The 24,655-nt window shown below is 45.9% G+C and overlaps 1 protein-coding gene across 1 annotated transcript in view; it reads right to left on the bottom strand.

Moving 5' to 3' along the window:
• Mb21d2 (Mab-21 domain containing 2) overlaps positions 1 to 11,355 on the bottom strand; it is a gene marked incomplete at its 5' end in the record, with an annotated part of 103,382 nt that extends 92,027 nt beyond the window's left edge. Inside the window, one exon of the mRNA XM_021228139.2 lies at positions 10,746 to 11,355. Coding sequence (XP_021083798.2) covers positions 10,746 to 11,355 — 610 coding nt within the window. The remainder of the gene's footprint in view (positions 1 to 10,745) is intronic.
• Positions 11,356 to 24,655: the final 13,300 nt, after the last annotated feature.

The following is a 24,655-nucleotide window of genomic DNA, read 5'->3' as shown; positions in this document are numbered from 1 at the left end:
ACCCTTACTACAGGTGGAAGTTTAATGCACAACACACTCAAGCTCTGGAACCACCCAGAAGGCAACCCCCGGAAAATGGTGGGGTTGCTTCACTGCAGGACACACACCTACACTCCCTTACAGACAACGAAGGCCGGGCATTTGTGAGCCAATGTCAGCATTGTTCCCTCACGGTCCAATCCGGCCAGGGCCTTCAGGCCACAAGCTTTGCTGTAAATCAGTGGTTCTCAACCTATAGGTCACAACCCGTTGGGGTCGCATTTCAGATATTGTACATTTCTGATTCACAACAGCAGCAAAATTACAGTTCTGAAGCAGCAACGAAATACTCTTATGGTTGGGGGTCACCACAGCATGAGGAACTGCACCCATCTGCCATTAGGATCGTGCTGCTCAAAATCAGAAACAGCCCGCATGGAAGCAGACTGCGCACACCCAGGGCACAGTTGCGAGAACAAACTGTTGAGTTTCCTTTATTAATCACAACACAAGCGGCACATGCAGATGCTATTAGGAACAGCTGCAGCTGCTACAAGGGTATTCTTGAAGCAGCCTGGAGAAGTGCTTAAAAGTTGAATGAGGATCCAGGCAGTGGCACGTGGAGACAGACACACACACACACACAGGCTTTGGGCTCCGTCCTGCCTCAGATCTCTGCACCTCAAGATCCAGAAGGCTGCTTCCTTCCACTCTCCAAGACAGGCTGGGCTGGAGCTAACACAGAACCCCAGGCAACCTGGTGTTCTTCAAAGGACCAGAGTCTGACCCCCCACTCCCACCCCTCAGCTGCTGTCTGTGACCTTCATCACAATGCTGGCGTCCTCTAGGCCATCCCTTCTTCCCAAGGTGTACCAGGTACAATAACTGCTTCACTTGGTTGGGTACATCAGGAGGATAAACCACGTGTGATGGTATTTTGGAAACTAGAGAGGACCAGACAAAAACAAAAGGCTTACTGTCAATCCCCTGAACAGTGCAGTGTTCACAAATCAACCCAGGATTTATTTTTTCTAGCCCTAGGGTTATCGGAGGTGAAATCAGAGACTAGCAGGTCTCCAAAGGGCCTCTCTGGCATCTGTCACCCTGCTGGGCATGATGGTACAAACAATCAGAGGCTCACCCTCACCGCTGGGGGTTCTGATGCCACAAGTTCACAGGCAGGCTGGGCTATACAATGAGTTCAAGTCTCTCCTGGGCTACACAGTAAGCTCCCATCTTCAAAATAATAACAATAATAGTAATAATAATAATGATGGCTTTGTAATCTAACTTTTTATATTCTAATCTCCATCCCTCTCCTTAAATGCCAGGTACAAGAAGAGCACTGGTCAAGGGTGGTCCTACCTGGAAAACCTTCAACCACAGGAAATGCACTGCTTCCTTAATCTTGGTCAAACTGAACACAAACCATTCTTCCCCGGAAGCAAGACTGACTGTAATTGAGGCAGCCCTGAAAGATGCTTGCAGCTGTACACCCTTACCCTTGCTGTTTTGTACACCCTATATACTACTGCCTGGGCTTCCAGAAGCTGGCACCTTCTTGCACTTCAAGTGAATGTGCTTCAAGAAAGTCTTCTCTGGCTTGCACACCAGCCAAGCCCTGGTGTGACAGTCCAGGCTACTTGTTTTCCTTACGCACACAACTCTGTTCATTTGCAAGCCTAATCACAGTATCCACCCTCTGGAGAACAGAAGCCTCAGAAGGTAGCCTGACTGTTGTTATTCACTAACCCGTGCTCTTACACAGTCATCGCGGGATAGTAGCTATGCTAGCACACAGTTGGCACACCATCCATGAATGAGTGAATGAATGTCTAGCAAGTACCATTCGCTGTGTGTGTGCATGGCAGACATTCAAACCCTAGTTAGAAGAAACAAAAACATAAATACAATCTAGACCAACTCCCACTCTGGGCTTCGTTCAACTCACAAATAGTAATCAAGTCTTCTGTACTGAGGAAAATATATTTTAAAATAAACACATTGCCAGGCGGTGGTAGTGCAGGCCTTTAATTCCCAGCATTGGGAGGCAGAGGCAGGTGGATCTCTTTAGGTTCAAGGCCAGCCTGGTCTACAGAGGGAGTTCTAGGACAGTCAGGGCTACACAGTGAAACCCTGTCTCAAAACAAAACAAATCGAGCAACAGTCCCCTACACGGTTTACTTACAGCAGTTCCATCTCTGGTTCTCTATCTTGTGCAGAGGGAATTCACAAAAAAGCACCGGAGAATATGAGAAACAAATAGCTCTTCCCTGGGGACAGGACCTCATGGAATGGCATAATTATGAACTGTCCTTAAGTGATCCTTCAGCTGACAAGTACTTAGCCCCAACCTCACTGCAAGCAATGCCACCGACCTTAGGAACAAGCTGGGCGGACCAAGCAATCAGGAAAATGTATGGCCATGGGGTTAAAACTGATACATCACTCTCATCTAAATTGTCTGCAACACTTCCTCAGCTCAGGGGGAAAACAAAAAATCCCCTCAGGTAAATGACAACTGCGGCCCTGGCCTTGTCTGAGGATACAGATTTGTCCCAGGAAACCAATGGAAGATATCTGAGGGTAAAAAGCCCTGTAAGTTCTTTGCAGTATCCTGCAACAAGAGACACTTGTAGCTGGGCTGTGTCTTGCTCCACAACTAAGTTTGCAACCCTGAATTAAAAAGCCATGACCTCCTGGTCTCGCGCCTCCATGCATAAATGGGGTTAAGGCTGCCTATACAATCTCTCACAAAGGCCTAGCCCAGCCCCGTTATACAATACAAGAACATGGACTGCAGTCTATAAAACACTTTGTTTACTGTGCAAAGATAAATTATCATTGACTATAAATACCCCATTTATAACTAAGAATTGCTGTAATTGGAGTCCCAGAGGAAGCATGTAACCATTTGGAGGATGAACGATAAGCCTGCTCAACACCTTATTGGGAGCGATGGCTTGAGCAAAGCCCCAGCATGCACAAGGAGGTGCCCGGAGCAAAAAAATCCCAGGGCCACAACAAAGGACCCATGCACAGAGGCTTACAGGGCACTATTGGCTGCTCTTGGCAAGCCATTCCCTCGGTCACACTGGGCATTTCTTACACTGTCCTCAGGTATGTCTTAAGGAAGGTAGGAACGTCTTCTGTAGAGAAAGTCAACTACCATTCCTCTACCAAGATTCCACAGCCCAGGAAAGACGATCAAGTGCGGCTTAACAGAGAGAAAATCGTGAGACAATTTCAGAAGAGTTCATTTCCTTTTTTGAAGATTTTATCTTTTGTCTATGTACGAGTATTTTGCCTACCCATAGACATGTGCACTGGAAGCAAGCCTGGTACCTGAGGAGGCCAGAAGAGGACGCCAGATCCCTGGAACTAGAACTAAAGGTAGTTGTCAGCTGCCGTGTGGGTGCTGGAAATCAAACCCAGGCCTTTTATACAAGCAGCCAGTGCTCTTAGCCACTGAACCATCTATCCTGTCTAAAGAGCTCATGAAAGGAGCATAAAATAACCCAGGCAATGGTGGCGCACGCCTTTAATCCCAGCATTCAGGAGGCAGAGGCAGGAGGGTCTCTGTGAGTTCATGGCCAGCCTGGTCTACAAAGTAAGTTTCAGGACAGCCAAGGTCACACAGAAAAGTCCTGTCTTGAAAACAAAAAAAACAAAAAGAGCTTAAAATAACAGTTAACTCAAGTTATCTTACATTTATTTAGTAGGTGCCTACTGTGTATACATTTTTTTACTGAGTGCTAGGAATATAAACACAGGAAAAGAACATACTATGGGGGGAGCAAAGTACTACCAGAACACAGGGGAGGAGGGCAACATTCTTTCTCCTCAGAGATACAAGAACGTCACATGGGTAAAGTGGCCTTTTAGCAGCAGAAGGAAAACAAGTACAGACAGTATGTCCAACCTGGACCCTTAACTATTTCTGTGACAGAGATCTTTTTTACAGTTCAGTCTATTCTACAAACTCCTGACAGGAACAGTATGTTTGTTAGTAGGGTTTTGAGACAGGGTCTTAAAATTAGGCCAGGCTAACTTGAATTCACTGTAATATGACTCAGGCTGGTCTCAAACTCAAGGTTCTCCTACTTTCCAAGTTCTGGGATCACTGGTATACCCCTTCATGCCTGGCAAGAACAGGATATTTAAATTAAGAGAACAGTGTTACCCAGATTTTCAAAGAAAGTCGGCATTAAAATACAGGCTTTATATTTTGAATACGAGATAGATCATGCATGATTCTTTGTTAACTCAACAAAAAGAAGCTAACAAGTCTGATATCTGCCTTTATTGTGAAACAACAGTGACATCTTTTCTTCTTTTACTGCAAGTATTTATTTTGTGTATGTGCACACATGTGTGTGACCAGCATTTGTGTGGAAGTCAGAGGACAACTTTGGGGAGCTGGTTCTTGTCTTCAACTATGTGGGTGCCAGGGATCGAACTAGGGTTATCAGGCTGTAGCCACTAACTCATCTCACTGGCCCAATTTTTTTTTTTTTTGCAATACATGTGACACTGTATTATGAAATGAAATGCCAGGGCGGAAGAGATGGCTCAGTGGTTAAGCATTAACTGTTCTTCCAAAAGACCTGGGTTCAATTTCCAGCATCTACAAGACAGCTCACAACCATCTGTAACTCCAGTTCCCCAGGAATCTGATACCCTCACACAGACACACATGCAGGCAAAATACCAATGCATGTAAAAAAAAAAATAAGAGAAAAAGAAAAGGCCTGTGATTTCTATTAGCAACCAAAACCTAGGTGTTACTTACTAGTAGTACTATAGTTTGTCACCTATACTTATAGTGGGAGGCTCTGCTTTGTCTCAGAGGTTAATAAAAATAAAGACATCCTTTCTTCTCATTCAGGTTCACAGACTCCCCATTAACTGTTTCCATGGGGCCAGGTTAGGAAGCCAATAAAGAGAGCAACCCAGGAAAAGGAAGAAAGGAAGAACCGTAATTCTTGTATGGAATGTGCAGGAGACGCATCAAAGTCGTGCATGGCAGAGGTCTGTCACCCTCAATTAGTAAGTCACAGAATCAGATGAAGAATGGCACCTTAGAGTAAAAAAAGAATGAGTGAAAGAAGGGACGAGATCATCATCCTGCAGGCTCCTCCTCGGAATTCCTCTTTCAATGTTTCGCCCCATACTGGTGAAATGTAAAAACAGCACAAATCCCGTTCGGGTCTCTGTTATACAAAACCGAACGCATGTAAGCACCTACAGGTGTAAGCACGGTATAAACATAAACACAGATGTCTAGTAAAATGTGCTGGTAAATATTATTAGTGATTGGCATGAAGAATGGTTTGACTTCTTTGTGTTTCTAGTCATGGAAAATGGGCAGAAAAGACCAACAGAGGCTAGGAGACACAAAACAGAATGCCACAATGTCCTTCTTTTGGGTTGCACAAAAGAGTTTGGATTCAGATGCCCATGCAGTCAAACACAGGAAGCAGGTACAGTTATTAACCCCAACTGGCATGCTGTTACAAAGTCAGAAACTGAGACTCCGTTTCCAAAAATGACGACAAAAATCACACGGCAACGATTTAGAAATCATGAGATAGACTCTGGGTCTCCTAGCCCAGGTGAGTGGGAGAGCGCAGTTCTTGCTGAAACACTGGCCTGACCTGGGCGAGATTTCAGCCATGCCCAAGCAAACTTGGGCAAATTTCTGAGGTTTTCCTTTCACTGGCCTCAGCGGTGTGGACCCGTTCTCCAAAGACAGCAGGGATGACACTTACTGCCCTTGGGGACAGCTCTAGTTAACAGAATGTGTACCCTCAGGCTGTGAGGCAGACAGACAGACAGAAGTGCTGAAGGTCAAGTTTGGAGATCCCTGGGGATTCTGAAATAGGACCAGAAAGTCTGAATTCTCTTAATGCTCCCCAGGAGAACTGCAAGGGCTTAGCATTCAACGGCAAGTTATCAATTTGATGAGAGGGACTCTAACAGGCTGCGAGAACACAGAAGGGGCTCAGCCTAATCAGATCAGTGACCAATGATGGCACCAGTGCCATAAGACCCAGAACACAGGGCAGCTCCAACAGTCTTCCGTGGAGGATGAAGGGCACACTTGCCGAGAACCAGCGGAAATTAGCACCAAAACAAATGTGCAGAGGGACTACTGCCCTACATGCATATGCTGTCAGAGACAGAGCAAACCAGAAATCAGCTTGGAATTTATAAGGGAAAAGCACAGTAGTGAGTGCAACTCTAAGGAAGCTACCAAGCTCTGGGGGCCACATGGGCAATAAATGTGGCTGGGTAACTTGGCATTCATATATCAGAAAGTCACTGCTTGCAAATGGCCTACTCAGGAGGTATAAAGATTGCCTAGGAAGATGGTAGATCCAGGAGCACTCACTCAAGGAGTACTTTGAAGGGGCCAGATGGTGTTTATTGGGCTGGTAGGGGACAGCCGGCAACCTATTCTTAGAGTTCATGTACAAGCGAGAGCACATTGCTGGGGTGGGGGATGGATGGCATGGGGTCAAAATAGATCCATGTGAATTTCTCAAGGTTTTTGCTCCCTGTTTTGTTCTCAGATTCCTGCTAAGGTAAGGTAAACAGTACTTGTTAGGCCAGAGAGAGAGAGAAAGATACAAAAAGAAATAGAGAACAATCAACGGGCAAAGAGAATCCCCCCTGCTCGTACAGGCAGGGCAGGCTAGTAAGTGGGCTATTCCCCAGGATGTAGGTCCTTTCAGCTGTCTGGGCAAAGGGTGAAGGGATGACAACTTTTTGCACGGGAGACACCAGGGTCTGGCAGATCAGCCAAGAGCAGCCCATTTAAACTGATGCTCTGTGTGATCCTGGTATAAGAAGTCCACCTCTTCCCACCTCCGTGCTCCATCTGCTTCATCTTCAAAACACATGGATGGGACACATCCTTAAGGTCGTCCGGTTACAGGAGCTGACGGACTTAGGCAAAGGGACCAACGTTACAGCAGGCACACACTACACGCTTAACAAACATAACTGAATGTTGTAATTAACCATGCTCCCTCTGGCCACAGCCCATATCTTTCGGAATACTGCTAACTGTACTCCATCGTTCTTTCTGCAGCGAAGCTGTGGGAGTCATTCCAGCTGAAGTTCACTGTGTTTTCTAATACAACACGTTTCTTCGGGTAAATAGTAAAATCATGTCTGCTCCTTTTCCATTTAGAGAATTTTACATGCAGATATCATGTATAATAGATTATTAAAAAAAAAAAAAAGAAGAAGAAGACCACACAGCCAGCAAGCAGCAGAGTGAGGCTGGGACCACAGATTTTCCTGACAGTTTCTCTGTGATTTTCCCAATCAAGAATTCAAATAGGTGATCTTGTCATGGAATAAAACACTTGAACTCCAGTGCTTCAGCAATCACTCGCAATGGCTGCATGCGCTCAAGACTCTCAGCTCAAAACAGACACAAAATCCTGAAACAAGTGATCTCTCAAAAGATAGCCCTCCGCCCTGAATCTCACTCTCCCAATTTTAATGGACTCGAGTAAGAGAGGAATGTGTCATCTTCAGGTACTAAAGTTTACTAACCACTCGTCTTTGTTTCTTTATCCCACTAATTGTCAGCATCTTTACCTGTGAAACGGGAACAAAGTCCCTGCTCAAAAAGCCCCATGGGGCTCCTGCCCTGAGAAGGTTTAGTCAGGAAACGAAAGCTACTCTCCTGACCAGGCCATGGCACCAAAGCCTTGCCTGCTGGTGACTACATGTGTCCTGATGCCTTCTCCGTCTCCTGCACGGCCTCCCGTGCACGTATGTTCCACAGAAATACCACCAGTCTACATCCAACCTCACCAGGGAATGAAGATAACAAAAGAACCAGCGGAGACAGTATGCAAATATCAAATATTATTAAAACATTAATGAACTCTGGCAATTCCTCTGAATTTTGATAAATGGCATTTATTATGTACTGCCACTCCTGTCACACAGTCTGGGCTCTCAGATATTAACTAGATAATGACAGCAATCATTCTCCGAATAGAACAAGGTACAGAAAAATAGAAGTCATTCTTGATGATGCCAGCTAACACCTGCCTCCAAAGGAACTGTAATGTCTTAGCATAAAGAAGAGTTCCCAGAGCCTCCCACGACCCCCTAATGGGTGTACAGGTCCTGCTTTGACAGGACAGTGGGTGTCCTAGCTGAAGGGTAACCCATTCAGTCAATACCTCCTTCACGCACCTGCAGAAAATTCCCTCGAAACCAGATACAGTGAAAGATGGAAATCTCCCAGGACCTCAGTCCAAGTTAACAACCTTGTAACAAAGAGGGGCTTGCCTGGCCATCATCCCGGGCTCCCAACTGCCCGCTACAGAGAGAGCATTACCCACATTTCCATTAAAGAGGCTAGGACAAATGCCTTTCCATTTCATCCTGAGAGGACACCATTTTTTTTAAGCTGCTGGCAGTCCTCAAGAGCAGCTCAGAGGTAGAACAGAGCCCAGAGAACTAACCCCCCCCAGCAACCCCCAGAAATGAAGGCCTGATGCCACCCAAGTGACACCTTAACAAGCTGGGGGTCATTAAGACACCTCATCCACATATTCATGAAAGACACGAGGACATAGCAAGTGACATAAAGTGTGCAAAAAGAAATTTTTGTTTCTTAAGCCAAGTTAAAAAACAAAACAAAAAAAGCCTGCTTTAGAAAAAAGTAACTCCACATGGGGACCCTTGCTGTCGCCAAAACCTTCTCTTGTCTAGAACAGACAGGGAATAGTCAGGGTCTCATTAAAGGAAACCAAGGGGCTGGGAGATTGGAGGATGAATGCAGCACCACACAGGCAAGCTCATTTCGCCCTCTGCCTGGTCATATCCGGAGGGGCAAAGGGCTTAAATGACACTCCCGGATTCTCTCTCTTGCAGGTGGAAATGCCTGAGTCCCAGGGGGGAGAAAGCATCCCTTCCAAGGTCAACGGACTGAAAAGGAAGAGAAGCCCATCTTGTTTACCTGTCAAACAATGCCACTGGTGACATTAAACAAGTGCATAAATTGAGCACCCTGGAATAACTTACCCTTTGTATGTGGCTTTAGACCTTACTGGCTCACTGTGTCAGACGAAGGAACCTCGCATAAGTTACTACTGAACTAGGCATTTAATCCGGTCCTCTCCCCATCGCCTCCCTCTTCCAGATGCATGACTAGCCTCACCACCTCTACAGTGAGGATCCTGGGGGAGGGGGCAGGCTATAATGACAGGCGGTGGGTAGTTACAGCAAACAGAAAGGCCATGATTAAGCAATTTAAATAACTGCCCTGAGCTTCCTGTGTGTCCCACCTTGTGTCCTTCCCACCCCCTCCCCCAACCCCCGCCCCTCATCTTCCTGACAATCACTGGTTTGGTTTGAGATGCCAGGACTTCGTAAGGGCTTTAACCTCCTTTTTGAAAGCTGAGCCCCACCACACTGTGAATTGAAATAATAATTCACTTAAATAGTTGAACTCCATCTCAATAAGGATCTTTTCGCCCACATTCACCACCTAGAATACACTCGTGGGGTGAGCAGCAAAAGGAAAACAATCGTGTGTTTAACATGGTCCAGCCGACTTGCCTAATTCCTCACAGTGCCGGTGGGTCACATTCATTCTGTACCTCTTCCACTGGGGCTAAGAGGAAGAGATTCTGGAGGGACTAGGTACCTCGGGGGAGAAACAGCAACAGTGGGCGGGCTGCAATCTCCTTAGATCGCAGGAGAATGCAAAGACTTCGTCCTGTGGCCAAAGGGCCTTTGCCAATCACATGAAACACTGTCTGGAAAACTGACTGTGGAAACGTTCGTAGAGCACAGCTCCTCCAGTCCAGTCCTGCTGAATGTAAGCCACGGGGCCACCACTGCTGCATGACAGCGCTACACCCGAGGCTCCCAGCAGCGGATGCTCATTCTACAACTCAGAGGCAATAATCCCACCGCAGGACGCCAGGGATAGGGCTGGATCCCCCGGAACCCATTTTTTTTAACCTTTCAGGGCCGATAGGTGAGGGACTGGGGGATGCAGTGTGGGGAATTTTTCTAGCACAGGGTTGCTCGGAGTGCACCTCCTGGCCAGCACTAGGACAATACACAAAGACCAGGGGGACAGCGCTCCTCCGCGGCCAGAGCTCCTCTGAGCCTGGTCATTTTCGAGCAAGGGATTAGGAATTCCGAGCTCAGCAACAACCCGGAGAAGCACCGGAAATGCTCTGACCCCTTCAAAGGGAAGTCGATTTGCAAATCAAACTTGCCGCAACTCCGGGCGCCCGGACTACTTCCGCGGGTTACTCTGGAACACCCAACAAGTTTGGCCACCCGGGGCTCGGCGTGATAGCGCCGCGCCGCAACCACGACAGAAGCAACTTGTCGCTCAGGCGCGGGTCGGCCTCCGCACGCTGCTGGGGCCGCCCGGGCTTGCAGGGGACCGGGTCCGCGCCGTTTCGGGGGTTCCCCCAGTCGGGAGGCGTCTCCCGCCGCCGCCTCACCTGCCCGCCCAGCCCCGCGGTCGAGGAGCCAACAAAAGAGCGGGCGATCGGGAAGGAGAGGGGCACCCCGCACCGAGCGCTGGCAGGAGCGGAGGGGGAGGCTGGGCTGACGGTGGGAAGGAAAGGGGACCTCGCGGAGTCAGGGGTGACACCCCGGGCAAGCGCCGGAGCGGGGACCAGGGCTCCCACCCGCTCCATCACACCCGCGCGCACACACGCACAGTCACACATCCCTCCCCTGCCCCCGCGCCGCCCTCCTCGCCTTACCCAGCATGGAAAAGATGAAATCCTTGGCAGTGTGGATCTCCAGCGCTCTCTGGTCGTCGTATTCCCGCTGGTCGTGTCTGGTGAATTCCTGGATGAGTTTGTTCAGTTCCTCCACCCGAGCTCCAGACCTGAAATCCAGCTCCGGGAAGGCAGGCTTGTTGTTGCAGCCCAGGGAGGCTGCCTTGCTGGCGGTGGGAGCCGCCATCTTCAAGCAAAACGCGCCGAGCACCGGCTCGGCGGCGGCCGCGGCACCCACCCCCGCCCCCCACCCCGCCCCGGCCTCCCGGCGCGGCTGGGCAGCCCGGCCCGTGGGCGGGAGGGTTGGATTCTGGGCGGGCCCCGCGTCGCGCTGCGCTCCGGGCGGCCGCGCTCCTTCGCGGGAGGAGCCCCGACTGCGGCGAGGTGCGCGCGTGTGGCCCCGGCACCCGGTCCTCCGGCCCCCGCCCGCTGCGCCGCTGCGGGTCCCTACCCTCCCCGAGCCGTGCTGGTTAGCGGCGGCGGCCGCGGTGTCCAAAGAGCCCGAGCCGAGCCTCCCCCGGGGCAAGGAAAGTGAAGTGGAAACAATGTGAAATTCACCAGCGCCGAAATCAACAAGCTGCCGGCTCCGGTGTTACGGAGCCAGCACCAGCATTCCCATTTAAAGGGACAGCGCACCCGGTGGGAAGAGAAATAAATAAATGGCAGAGAGGGTTCGCGCGCCCGGATCACTTGCCAGGCTGTACTCCGGCTGACGCGCGTGGTGTGGACGCTTTCTTTCTCCACCTCCACCACCACCACCCCCCTTTAGGGGCAGGGCTTGCCCAGCGCATCCAAGGAGAAAGGAGTCTTCTTAGGGCGGTGTCCCGGGCGAGAACGTTTCTGTGGGCGCGTTTCTAATCTCCATCCCACGAAGTTTAATACCCTTAGATGGCGGAGAAATATGAAACGTATCTTCTGTCCTTTTTCGCCTTGATTGCCAAGAATGATAAAATTGGCGAATCAGAGAGGGGTGGCCATCCCGCCGCGTGTAGATACTTCCAATTAACCACTCAAGTATCTTTACCTTTGCCCTAGGTAATTAGTTTTCCTGGATAACAACTCATTGAACTTAACATACAGTGCCTTAATGAGAGCCAACCTGCTCTAGCATATAGATAGGGATCCAAATGCGTGTGTGTGTGTGGGGGAGGAAAAATAATGAATTGCCCCAGGGTACAATGAAGATTGGAAAGGGAGAAATTCTCCCATTCGGCTAATAGAATTTGAGCACTCTGTTAGCCAGACTGGAATTACAGGATGTAAGTGTACAGGGGCTAGCCAGAGGACTTGAGCCTCCACCTCACTCTCACTGGAACTGGGACTGTCACTCCAAGGCTGGCGCAGTTCAGTGGTAGTCCTCTAGACAGCATGGCAGAGGTGGTTTTAGTGTTTCTGTGATTCACACAGTAAGACGGCCTGTTGACTCCTAGAAACAAAGGTGAACTGTCCCCTTGTCTGCAACCAGACCTGTGATCCTGTCAGGGTCCTTTTAATTGTCCTACCTGTCTTCTCATCACGAAAATTCCATTATTTTGTAAGACCTAGAAAGACCTGCAAAGGAGATCCAGGCTCTGCTGTACTTCCCCATGTGAAATAGGATAATAATAATTACATCGTCGTAGGCTGCTTTAAGAATTACAGGGATAAGACTGGATGACCAGCCCTTAACATAAGGAATGCCAAGTCCAGTAGCAATTAGCTGCATTAGCTCTGCTGTAGATAGAAACTTTCAATGACTGTGTGTGTGTCTGTGTCTGTGTCGGTGTGAATGCTTCCATGAATGCATGAGCACTGCATTCTCGCCTGGTGCCTGTAGAGGTCACAAGAAGGCATCAGATCCCCTGGAACTGGATAGATAGATCCCATAGATGTCAGCTGCCTCATGGATGCTGGAAGCAGAACCCTGGTCCTCTACAAGAGCAAGTGCTGGTAATTGCTGAATCATCTCTCCAGCCCCTTCCACTGGATCTTTACAAAACTTAGATTTGGCCACTGACACCTCCCCTGAAATTCCCCTGCTACTTTTCATTGTCAACTGTATACCAAACCAAAGCCAACCCCATCCTTCCTTGTTCTGACAGACACCTGCATGAGACACCGATGAACAGGCTTGCTTTATCATTGTTAATGCAAGTCTCACATTGTGAGTTACCTGGCATGCACCACAGTCTTTGCTTGATCACCACACACATAAAGAACAGGACAGAGACAGAGCCCATATAAAATAGTCAATGCATTTTTTCTCTTAATTTCCAATACCAGGGGTGAGTCATTGTTTCTCCCTTGTTTCTGCCTTTTCTTGTGGTATTTGCATCCTAGAGAGATATCAGGTCTAACAGAAATCACTCTTGTTGGGAATTATCTCTGGACTTAATGGGTTTGAATGACAGGGGCAATAAATAAGATCTTCATTGTCTACACTTCTTCTTTTTCAGCCGGCTCAGAATTCTATGAATCATTGACCTTCAATGAGCCTATTTATATTGACAACGGTACTGAATGATAAATATCTTACAAGATGTTGAGAGAGGAGAAGGAGGAGGAGAAGAAGAAGAAGAAGAAGAAGAAGAAGAAGAAGAAGAAGAAGAAGAAGAAGAGAAACACTTTTCCTCAACAGACTCTTAGAAGATGTTTTGTCCTCTGTGTCCTAGCAGACTGCAGATGGCCATCCCTTTTGCAGAAAACTGTATTTAGTAGTTCCTGCCCCATTTTAGGTCCTATTTTTTTCCTTGATTTTTTTTTTAAGACAAAGTCTCACTATGCTGCTCTGGCTGACCCTGAACTCACTATGTAATGAGGTTGACATAGACCTTCCTATGTAGGCTAAGCTAGCTTGAAACTCAGAAACCTCCTGCCTCAGCCTCCTGAATATCGAGATCACAGGCATGTACCACCATGCCTAACCATGTTGTGATTTTAATCAATACTCATGAATGAACAGACATCATCCCTCAAAATCCCAGAGGTCATTGTTCAGGTGAGAGCAACCACACAGGACAATGTCAGCTACCTATGGCTTTCCACCATCACTTAGGAGTTGTTATAAGTGTGCCTGGCAGTGTTGATACACGCCTTTAATCCCAGAACTCAGGAGGCAGAGGCAGGCAGATTCTGTAAATTTGAGGCCAGTCTGGTCTACAAAGCAAGTTCCAGGATAGCCAGACCTGTCACAAAGAAACCCTATCTTAAAACAAGCAAACAAGCAAGCAAAAAGTTGCTATAAATGGAGAGACTGCTCTTTGAGTCAAGTTAAATGCTGCTCTTTCATTCCCTTTTCTCCTCCTATACATGCTATCAGAGGCCAGAGAAGAAACAGGACTGGAAAAAGCAAAGGGAAAGAACAACTTCTGCCAGATCATTACTATTTGAGCTTTGCAATAAATGTGTGGAGAATCTATCAACTAAGTAAACACTCAAGTACGTAGCACAAATAATAAAAACACACAGACAGATATCGGTGTTCAAGCTGAAGATCAGAAAAACAAAGTAGCCATGCCACTAGAAAGTTCTCACCTCCACCAAAGCTCAGGCCAAAGTTGGGGGGGGATGTGGCAATCCTGTCCCAGAGTGACTACAGACTGCAATGCTCCCCACCAAACCTGAGACTGCACTGAGCTCCTGCCTTATATTCTTCTCTAATGCTGAGATTAAAGGCGTGTCATCCCAAGTGCATCCAAGGTGTGATGAGCTCAGTTTCTCTTTAAGACTGATTCACTCTCAAACAGTAGCCCAGGGTGGTCTTGACCTCACAGTGATCCATCTGCCTCTGTCTCCCCAGTGCTGGGATTAAAGATGTGTGCACCACTGCCTAACTAGGTGTGTGGCTAACTAGTGGCTTAGCTCTGTACTCTGATCTTCAAGCAAGCTTTATTTGGTAGATTACAAACAAAACACCCCTATATACAAGTAGGCTTTCTTCACGTGAGCCTCTAGCTGCAAAGCAACCAGAAACCATGTTTCCCACTGGGGAAAGGACCTTATTCTTTTCCCTGAAGTCACAAGTACCTTGAGAAAGATCTCTGTATTTGCCTCTCTAGAACTGTTTGTTTTTGAACACAACTCTGAAGGTTCATGGCAAACCCTCAGCCATGAATAGCTAGACTGTGCAGAGCATGTATTAAAAATAGCAAGCTCCACATTCACATGGCGAAGGAACAGACTACAATTTTAGCCAAAGTTTGTCTGACCTGACGGATTTAAATAGCAGCCTGGGCTACAAGATGTGGCCTTCTTGGCCAGGCGGATGTTCAATAAAAGTCTAACAAATGGAAATCACCCAGGTTTCTTACGATTTCCAAATATACACAGAAAAACATAAGGCAAATATCATAGGCATGTTGGTGGCAGAAGGGACTTGGGAGATAAAGCCCATCTACCATCTTTATATCGCAGACAGGAAAATTGGAACATGGGAGAGGAAAAAAACCTCACATAATGAGTAGCAAAAGCCCTGTTTCTATTTTTCATACTAACTTCAAATTTAGTAAATAATATTGCATTTCCATACTTCCAGAGGGCATCGATGTCCCCATGAAATTACACAATCATGATTAAGAGGGAAGGAAGGAAGAAAGGAAGGGAGGAAGGAAGGAAGGAAGGAAGGAAGGAAGAGGCAAATAGTCCTTGGGGAAAATGCACTTATTTCACTTGAGACTTAAATATTAATAAACCATCAATTCTTGATATTTGTAATCATCTGTCTATGTTCTCATATCATAGATGCATAATTAGGACTAGAGCTAAATCAACCTGTGGTGGTTTGCATGACATATGTTCCCCCATAGACACAGGTATTTGAACATTTGGTTCCCAAGTGATGGCACTATTTGGGGAGGCTGAGGTGGTGCAGCCCTGCTGGCAGAAACGGATCACTAGGGACCAGCTTCGAGAGTATATAGCTTTGCCCTACTTCAAGTTAACTCTCTCTTTCTGCTTCATGTTTGCAGTTAAAGGTGGAAGCTCTCAGCTTCCTACACTTGGGCTGTGCCTATTGCTGCACCAATTTTGTCTAGGTCATTATGGATTTTAACTCCTTGGAAGCATAAGTGAAATCTTTCTTCTATAAATTCCCTTAGTCGTGTATTTTGTGAAGGCAGCAGAAAAGTAATTGATACATAACCCCCTCCTGTCCTTCCCGTATGTGATAAGGAGTTGAACTTGGTGCCTTGCACAAAGGTATCCATATTCTCAGTCTTATTTGTATGCTTCATGTTGAGACTGAGAGTTTCAGTGAGTTCCCCAAGGCAGGTTTGTGATCCTCTTGCCTCAATCCCTAAATAGTTGGGATTACAAGATTGTGCAAGGCATAGCTAAATCTCTTGAATTTACAAAATCCTTCAGTGGCTATCATGAAGAAAACAGATGACAGGAAATGCTGGGGATTGATGTGGGGAAAGAGGAATCGTTCTTCACTGTTGGTGTAGCCACTATGGAAGCCAGTGTGGAGGTTTCTTAAAAGACTAAGAATAGAACTACCATATGATACAGCTATAGCACTTCTGGATATAAACGAAAAGAATGCTATATGCCAACAGAGAGATACATCTAAATCCATGTTTATTGCTACCCCAGCAACCATAGTCAGGAAATAGACTCAGCTGAGATGTCTGCCCATCACCTAATGAGTGGATAATAGACACGTGGTATATACACACAATGGGATTACATTTAGCCATAAAAAATGACCCGGAAGATAAGAGTATACTGTGGGTGTATACTCAGTGGTTAAGAGTACTGGCAGTTCTTCTAGAGGACACAGGTTTAATTTCCAGCACCCACACAGCTGCTCACAACTGTCTGTAACTCTAGTTCCATGGCATCTGACATCCTCACACAGACACACATGCAGGCAAAACACCAATGCACATAAAACAAAAATAAATTATATATATATATATATATATATATATATATATATATATATATTATGAAGTAATTCTGCTCTTGCTGAGGACCTAATTTCAGAACCAATGCCCACACCAGGTGACTCACAATTATAGCCAGAACTCTTCTGTGCCCTACCTAGTACTGAAGCTGCTTATAAAATAATCATTCAGAGGCTATATATTATAAATGTTTGGCCAATGGCTCAGGCTTATTACTAGTTAGGTCTTACATATAAATTGACCCATTTCTATTAATCTGTCTATTGTCACGTGGCCATGGCATTACCTCATTTGCTACATGTATTCCCTTCCTCAGTAGCTGGCTGGCATCTCCTTCAATTCTGCCTTCTTTTTCCATGTATGTCTGCTTGGATTTCCCACCTAGCTATGTTCTGCCCCGGCACAGGCCAAAGCAGCATTATTCATCAACCAATAGGAGCACACATATTTGCAACCTGCAGAAGGACACCTCACATCACACAACCTCCTGTAACTCCAGTTCCTGGTGACGCAGTGTCCTCTTCTAGCCTCCATAGGCAGTGCCCTCACATCACACACGCACACACGCACACACACACACACACACACACACACACACACACACAGTTCTTTTTAAAAAATAAATTTTTATTTAAATTGAAAACAACCTTATTTTACATACCAATCCCAGTTCCCTCTTCCTCCAGTCCTCCCATGACCCCCACCAATCCCCCATCCCACCCCCGCTCCACTCCCCATCGAGAGTGAGCTCTCCCATGAGGGATCATCAATGTCTGTCACATCATTTGGGGCAGAGCCTGGACCCTCCCCTGTGTATCTAAGCTGAGAGAGCATCCCTCCATAGGGAATGGGTTCCCAAAGCCCATTCGTACCCTAGGATTAAATACTAGTTCCACTGACAGAGGTCACCTAAACTTCCCTGGCCTCCCAACTAACACCCAAGTTCAGGGGGCATGGTTCTGTCCTAAGCTGGTTCCTAGCTGTTAGACTGGGGTCTGTGAACTTCCACTTGCTCAGGGCAGCTGTTTCTGTGGGTTTTTCCAACATGGTCTTGACCCCTTTGCTCATCACTCCTCCCTCTCTGCAACTGGATTCCAGGGGTTCGGCTCAGTGGCTGTGAATCTCTGCTTCTGCTTCCATCAGCTACTGAATGAAGGCTCTATGATGGCATTTAAGGTAGTCATCAATTTTATTGTAGGTGAAGGGCATTTAAGGTAGCCTCTCCATTATTGCTTAGATTTTTAGGGTCATCCTCGCACACGTAAATTCTTAAAAATAAAAAAAAATTTAAAAACCTTTTTTTAAAGGAAGAAAAGAAAAATTTCAGAAAATGGATGGAACTGGAAAATATTGAGTGGATAATGTAGGCTCAGAAATTTATGTTCTCTCTCATATGTGGAATCTAGCTTCTAATTTTTATGTTTGCTTACCTGCAGGTGATTGTGTGTAGAGGCTAGGAAACTAAACGGAGCCCATGAGAGGAGAAGAAAGAAGGGAGGGGCACAGAGAGAGGGTGAAGAGGATATGAAAAAGGAAGGGGGACCTCTGAGGGTGGAATTGCTTAAGGGGGGACAGGGACAAGAAAAAGGAATGAGCTGAAGGGTGGAGGAAGGTCAACCCAAAATAAATATGTATGAGGATGCTATAAGGAAACCGACTAAGTAAGCTAATTTAAAACAAAACAAAAGAACCTTCCTCAAAACACTCAAGTCTCTGCTTGAGACAAACTGGGCAGGCTTGTCTCTGTGAAAACAGGCCATTGCTATGTCAGTGAAACCCCTGCCCATCAAAAACATGGCTACATATCTTTTCTAACCCTCAATTTTATCAAAGGGACCTCAGTGAGCTCCATCCCCTTGGATATTTGCATGTTTGTGATTCTGAGGACCTTGCCCAATCCCTCCTAGTTTCTGCCAAAACCACCCTATGAGCCCAGACAGTCTAGCCACGAGGAAAACCACATCTGTTATGTGTCTCTACTTAGCCTGTTTCATTGATCTGGGGTTGGAGGAAGGAATGGGAGAAGCTGTAACTATGGAAAAAGAAACAAAAACTAGAAATGTGTGTGGCAAAACCAGATAACATTTATTAACATTCCTTACATGGTAGAGGACATTACACTTCAACAAAGCCTTGCAGAGAAAACTCGTTCAGTTTCTCTTCGTCTTCTGCTAAAGCAAGTCTCTCTGGGCTTCTGTTACTATTCCCATTTCTGAGATATGAAGATACAGTTTGACAAGATAGCGCTAGAACTGTCATCCTTCCGTTTCCTGATGGTCCCCCAACTCCACTCCCTCAGCGCTCAGTCTTGGAGATATCTCTCAACTCTCATTGCCTTTATACTTTCTACCACAGTCTTGTTGTTCAGGTTTCATCGAAGCAGCCCGGTACCTTTTGTGTCTTGCTCATAAGAAAAATAAATAAAGTGTCTGCTTTAGATGCATGGTGACCATGTATGTGTGATCACAGATGTATCCCCAGTCTGTACTACTGAATGTGAAGTGCAAGAAGGTGTTCGGTAAATACTGAGAGATTTTTTTTAAGTAAATAAAGGAAAAAGTGCACTGCTTGGGCCCCTAATACGTGTTCTTTCCTTCAGATTTCACTGGATCTGTTGATGGCAACTACTGAGCATAGAGAAAAGCACCACTATTCTCTACAGTTTGGAACTTGCTAGTACTTTACCCAGAAGTTAGTACATACTGCCTGGGTCAAGACTTGTCTTAACTGTATGTCACTACAAAAGTGGCTTTCTGCCCACCACCCCCACGACCACCACAAGTTTAAAATCTAATCATAGGCCATTTGCCCAATGAATTTATGACACAATAACTTGGAAAAATTACGTCTTAAATTTCATTTCTTCCTTCTCCTAGTGACACCTGCTTGACATTGTTTCTACACATCAGGTGAGACAGGCAGGGTGATTGACTGCCAGCAATTATAAATAACTTCAGGCATATTCTCTGCACACAAATTCTGTGCTGCTTACTTTCATGTCACTGTCACAGAATGCACGACAGAACAACTTAACCCCCGGGATGAAGAGTGTATTTGGGCTCCTGGTTTCTGTCTGTGGCAGTGGGAGGGCGGAGTGGCATGCCATCACATGGAGGCAGACTGGAAGCAAGACCAGCTTTTCCAGCCTGGTATCCCACTTTCATCAGTTGCCTCCTTCTCTGAAGGATTCCACAGTTTATCACTATGTCCCTACCTCCTCCTCTTCCCAAAGAACACAAGCTAGAGAATGGCAATTGAACCAAGAAGTTTATTAGGATTACTCACAGGGACCATCAATGAGAAGTTGCCTACAAAGCCATGGGTGTCTCAAAGACAGTTACATCACCAGAAAGCCCGCCTTGATATGGGTGACGGCGCGTGAAAGCTACATCCATGGAACTCTCTGGTCAACTTGCATGTATTCTCTCCCTAGCATGTGTTTCCTGTATGGAGCCAGAGGCCATTTAAGAATCAACCCATAACAAATGCCCCTAAACCATTATATTTTGTGTGAAAGCTGGGCAGTCTCCATGACCAACCACTCACCATCACTGTTATATACATCGTCTTCTTGCCCCTGAGCAGACTCAGAGACCCAGTTCTAGGTCCTACGTGACAAACCACAGGCATCCTTACTTTGAGTGCTTGCTCATGTCTCCTCAGTGGAGCAAGGTACCTTGCCACGAGAAGAGTGGGAATGTGTGACTTTTTCTACTATGTACAACTAACAAAATAAGGGGGAACCAATTTGTGTGTGTGTGTCTGTGTGTCTGTGTGTGTCTGTGTGTGTGCACGCGTAAATGAGATCAGAAGACGGAGAAGATGAGCACAGAGTACAGAAATGTCATTCAGAGACAAAGCCTGAGATGTGGAAGAGTTTTTTAAATATAAGAACTACTTTACTATGAAGTGCTGCCTGATGGAAGAGTGAACTCCCTGTGACATGTGTTCAAAATTGTGCTACCTCTCCAGCAGGCTCAGGTGACTGAGGAATGCCTTCCTAAAAGGACACACCCCACACAGACAAGGCACAGCACTAGACACAATGAAGCACTACTCATTTTCACAAAAAGCTCATGATGAAGCATTTTTTCTTTTGTTTTCTTCTCTTTTACACACACATACAAATACATAAACACACAGATATACACACAGAGAAAGAGAGACATATACACACATACACAGAAACACGGATATACACACAAATATATACACAGATACACACATTAAAACAGACAAAAATATACTTGCATGTGTGATCTCGCATCCACGCGTGCGCACACACACACACACACACACACACACACACACTCACCCACACCTCAATTTGTATTCAGAAAGTATCTCAGGAAAAAGACAGTTTCTTCCCTTAGCACATTAATTTACTGTCTTTATGACAGAGGTGGTCAGTTAGCTGAACAGATCTATTCTGCTGACAAGGGAATCATAGCAATACCTGTTTTGTTTTCCAGCTCTTGTCAAAAAGAGACTCTCTCAACCCCACACTGTAACAAGTTTTTTGAGAGCATCTGCCTCCTCCTACCCCAACAATGCCCAGTGCAGTTGTGAATAGAAGGAGTTGTCTCGTCTCATCTGAGGCCTGGCGTGTTGCATGATGGTCCAAAGCTCATTTTCAATTCTAAGTTGCAGAACCTGGAGAGAAGGCATTTGAGGAAATGCTGACATCCCTTTAGCTCTGACAACATTATCACACACAGCCATAAACGTAGTTCCTGGACCATGCCTTCTAATTCAGAGTTCTCTGGTAGCACTGTCTAAGCAGAAACAAACAGAAACCAAACAAAATGAAAGTTGCTCTCTCAAATGGTCTACATTTCTCCATGTTGCTCTCATCGTCTGGTGCAGAAAAAGAGAAACATTGAAAGGAGAGAATAAAAAGGAAGAAAATACAGAAAAGAAGAAATCACCCCTACCCCAAGTCTAATTCTGAATATGATTGTATGTATTTGTGCTTGCCTTAATTTTTTTAAACAAGTTAGGGTAATGGCGGGGGGGGGCGGGGGGGGGGAGACAGGATACATGCTGTGAATGAATACATTCAAACAGAAGGCAGTGATCTGCAAGGCAGGAATGTCCATCCTAGTGCAATGTTACCCACTAGCTAGCTCCATGAGCAGAAACACCGCCCTGCCCCCATCTCCCTTTCCTTGTGTAAATGAAATAGAATAAGATGTCACCCAGGCACGACACTCTGAGACTGTGTCTCTCTCTAACGTGTGAGGACAGATAAAGCGGTGTTGTGCTCCCACACATTTTTAACACATTTTGTCTGTTTATTTCCTCCAGTCTGTCCTTGTCACAACTTGACACCCCATAGTTACACTGCCCTACTTGCTGTACTTACCCTCTGGATCTTTGTTCTAAAAGAATTTAGCCTGGGAACAAAAGCAAAGAGAATCCACAAGTGCTTTAAGCACTCCCCCACCACACACACCTCCTTGGCACACCATGGCTAATTGCCTCTTAGTTCTGCTGGGGGGTGGTTGGGGTGGAGTGGGGGATGGGTCCAGGATGAAGAAATGCACTGCTGATACTCACTCTGCAGCTCAACCCTGGACTTGCTTATACAGCCTCAGGTCCTTAGGACCCCACCAGGCACAGCAGGTGTGTCAGACTCCAGACAGCTTCCTCCCCATAAGATGAGAGGAAACAAAAGGTACCCAAAGAAAGAATCCAAGGATTATTTACAAGAGGCTACAAAACAGTTGTAAATGTTTGGTCCCAAAACCCAGAGCAAAGGTCAGTGTTTTGAAGCCCACATAGAGGGTGAATCTATTTATAGGGCCAAAGCACAAAGAAATGTGATATTTCTAGAGTAAGGCTTAAAAGATCATTTTATTTCTTTTTTCTTTCTTTCTTTTTTTTTTTTTTTTTTTTTTTTTGGTTTTTCGAGACAGGGTTTCTCTGTATCGTTTTGGAGGCTGTCCTGGAACTCGCTCTGTAGACCAACCTGGCCTCGAACTCACAGAGATCCACCTGCCTCTGCCTCCCGAGTGCTGGGATTAAAGGCATGCGCCACCAACGCCCGGCTCATTTTATTTCTTTACAAGCGTGATAGGGCAGAAACCCAGGCCTGCAAATCTGGGCTGTGATTTGTGTGTTTTGAGAAGAACAACCGACAAAAAGTCTGGGGAACTAATTGATATTAGTCTGGTTTACAGACAAAGAAAAACCCTTGTACAACAAATAATACCTGAATGGGTCGATTTGACAATGATCAAAAACAGATGCAAAATTAAGGATACTGATATGAACGAAAATCACACTATTGAGGAAGAAAGGAATAGGTCCTGAACTATCACATCGAGGCTGTCACCTTACTGATGCAGATGTGAGGCGAGCAGAGCTGCCTATGGTGACACAGGGAGCCGACGGTGGGTTTCATACATTTTGTTTTTTGTTTTCCCCACTACACACATCGATAAGAGCCTGTTGTGCAGCTTTTTGGGGTGTGAGGAGCACTGATGTCTATTCTGGATTAGGGCACCAAAAATTGACTACCCAACTCTAACTTGGCAAATCAAGGAGTATATTGGGGTCACTTGATCATAAGTTAGGTGTTGTCTACAAAGTCATGGATATCTCAAAGGCAGCTACGTCACTAGAAAGCCGGCCTTGACATGGATGACGGCATATGAAAGCTACATCCGTGGAGCTTTCTGGTTAACTTGCAGGCAGCACATCCCCAGCAAGTGTTTCCTGCATTTGTAATGTTTGGGGTGGGTGGGGGAGGGGGGAGGAGGGAGGGGCGGAGTCCTATGTAGGTTTCAAAACCTCTTGAAATGTCAGGAGCCTTCCTTTTTCCATTTAGGAAGGAATGTTTTTATTTGGAAGCAGTAGCTGCACAAGAGAAGCAAATAATGTGAGGTCCTATACACCGGATATCAATCACTCAGTCATTACACACTTCAAATTTATAAGTAAGCAAATAGCAAAAACTATGTAGTTATAGCTAGCCTGGAATTTGCTATGTAGACCAGGCTGGCCTGAAACTCACAGAAATCCACCTGCCTCTGAGTCCTGAGTGCTAGGATTAAAGTCATGGGCTACCATGTCTGGCTAAATATGGCATTTTTAACAGCGTTCTTTTTTATGCCTTCTTTATTTCAACATGTGCTTATTGAGCCAGTATCACTCACAAGGTCTTCACTTGACACCAAGATCACAAAGGTGAACAAAGCAAAGGTTCTCATGTTCCCATATCTTACATGCCAGGTCAATTACATTTCAATTACGAACTGGATGTATTTTACTAAGAGCATCTCTCTGTCCTCTAAAAAAGCCAGACCAGTAACACCAATGTACATGAAGAGATTTATTTCAAGGAATTGGTTCATCGGTAGTGAGGACTGACAAGTCCAACCTGCTGAGCAGGCAAGTCTGGAACTATTGGGGCAGAGGCAGACTGGAAACTCAAACCAGACTTGACCCTGTGGGGTCCCATCTGCAAACCTCAGGCTTTGTCCTCGGGTCCACTTAGCTGACTAGATATGACCCATCTGCACTGTGTGGGTACAGCTCCTTATACGGTGAGCTGCACTACTGAATGGAATTATGTAACTAAATAGGGTGTCATGAAAAATTTGACAATAAAAAGTTTCTGACTACATGGCAACTAAAAATTACTTAAAATCAAATACATACTGAATCCCAGGTGTTTTTGATAGCATTCTCCTGGGTTCTCATGAAACTTCGTTTCAGCCTTGGTTCTGAACACACAAAACACTATACACTAAGCATGCCTTCAGACATAGTAACACAGACAAACCACCTGAAACACCATGGCTCAGATTCAAAACCATTGCCTAGATGTTCAACAACAGGTGAAAAGAATACATGATAGTTGTAACAGAATTTTATTTGGCTTCAAAGAAAAATTAAATCATAAAGCTTACAGGAAAATGGATGAATCTGGGAAATACTATATTACAAGAGATGACCCAGACTCTGTCAGAAAGACAAAAATCTCATCTTCTCTCACATGCA

The sequence above is a fragment of the Mesocricetus auratus genome, unplaced genomic scaffold (assembly GCF_017639785.1).
Source record: "Mesocricetus auratus isolate SY011 unplaced genomic scaffold, BCM_Maur_2.0 Super-Scaffold_100008, whole genome shotgun sequence".
Taxonomy (NCBI): Eukaryota; Metazoa; Chordata; class Mammalia; order Rodentia; family Cricetidae; genus Mesocricetus; species Mesocricetus auratus.
Note: the sequence above shows the minus strand (reverse complement) of the source record. Positions and strands in the feature narration are given on the sequence as shown.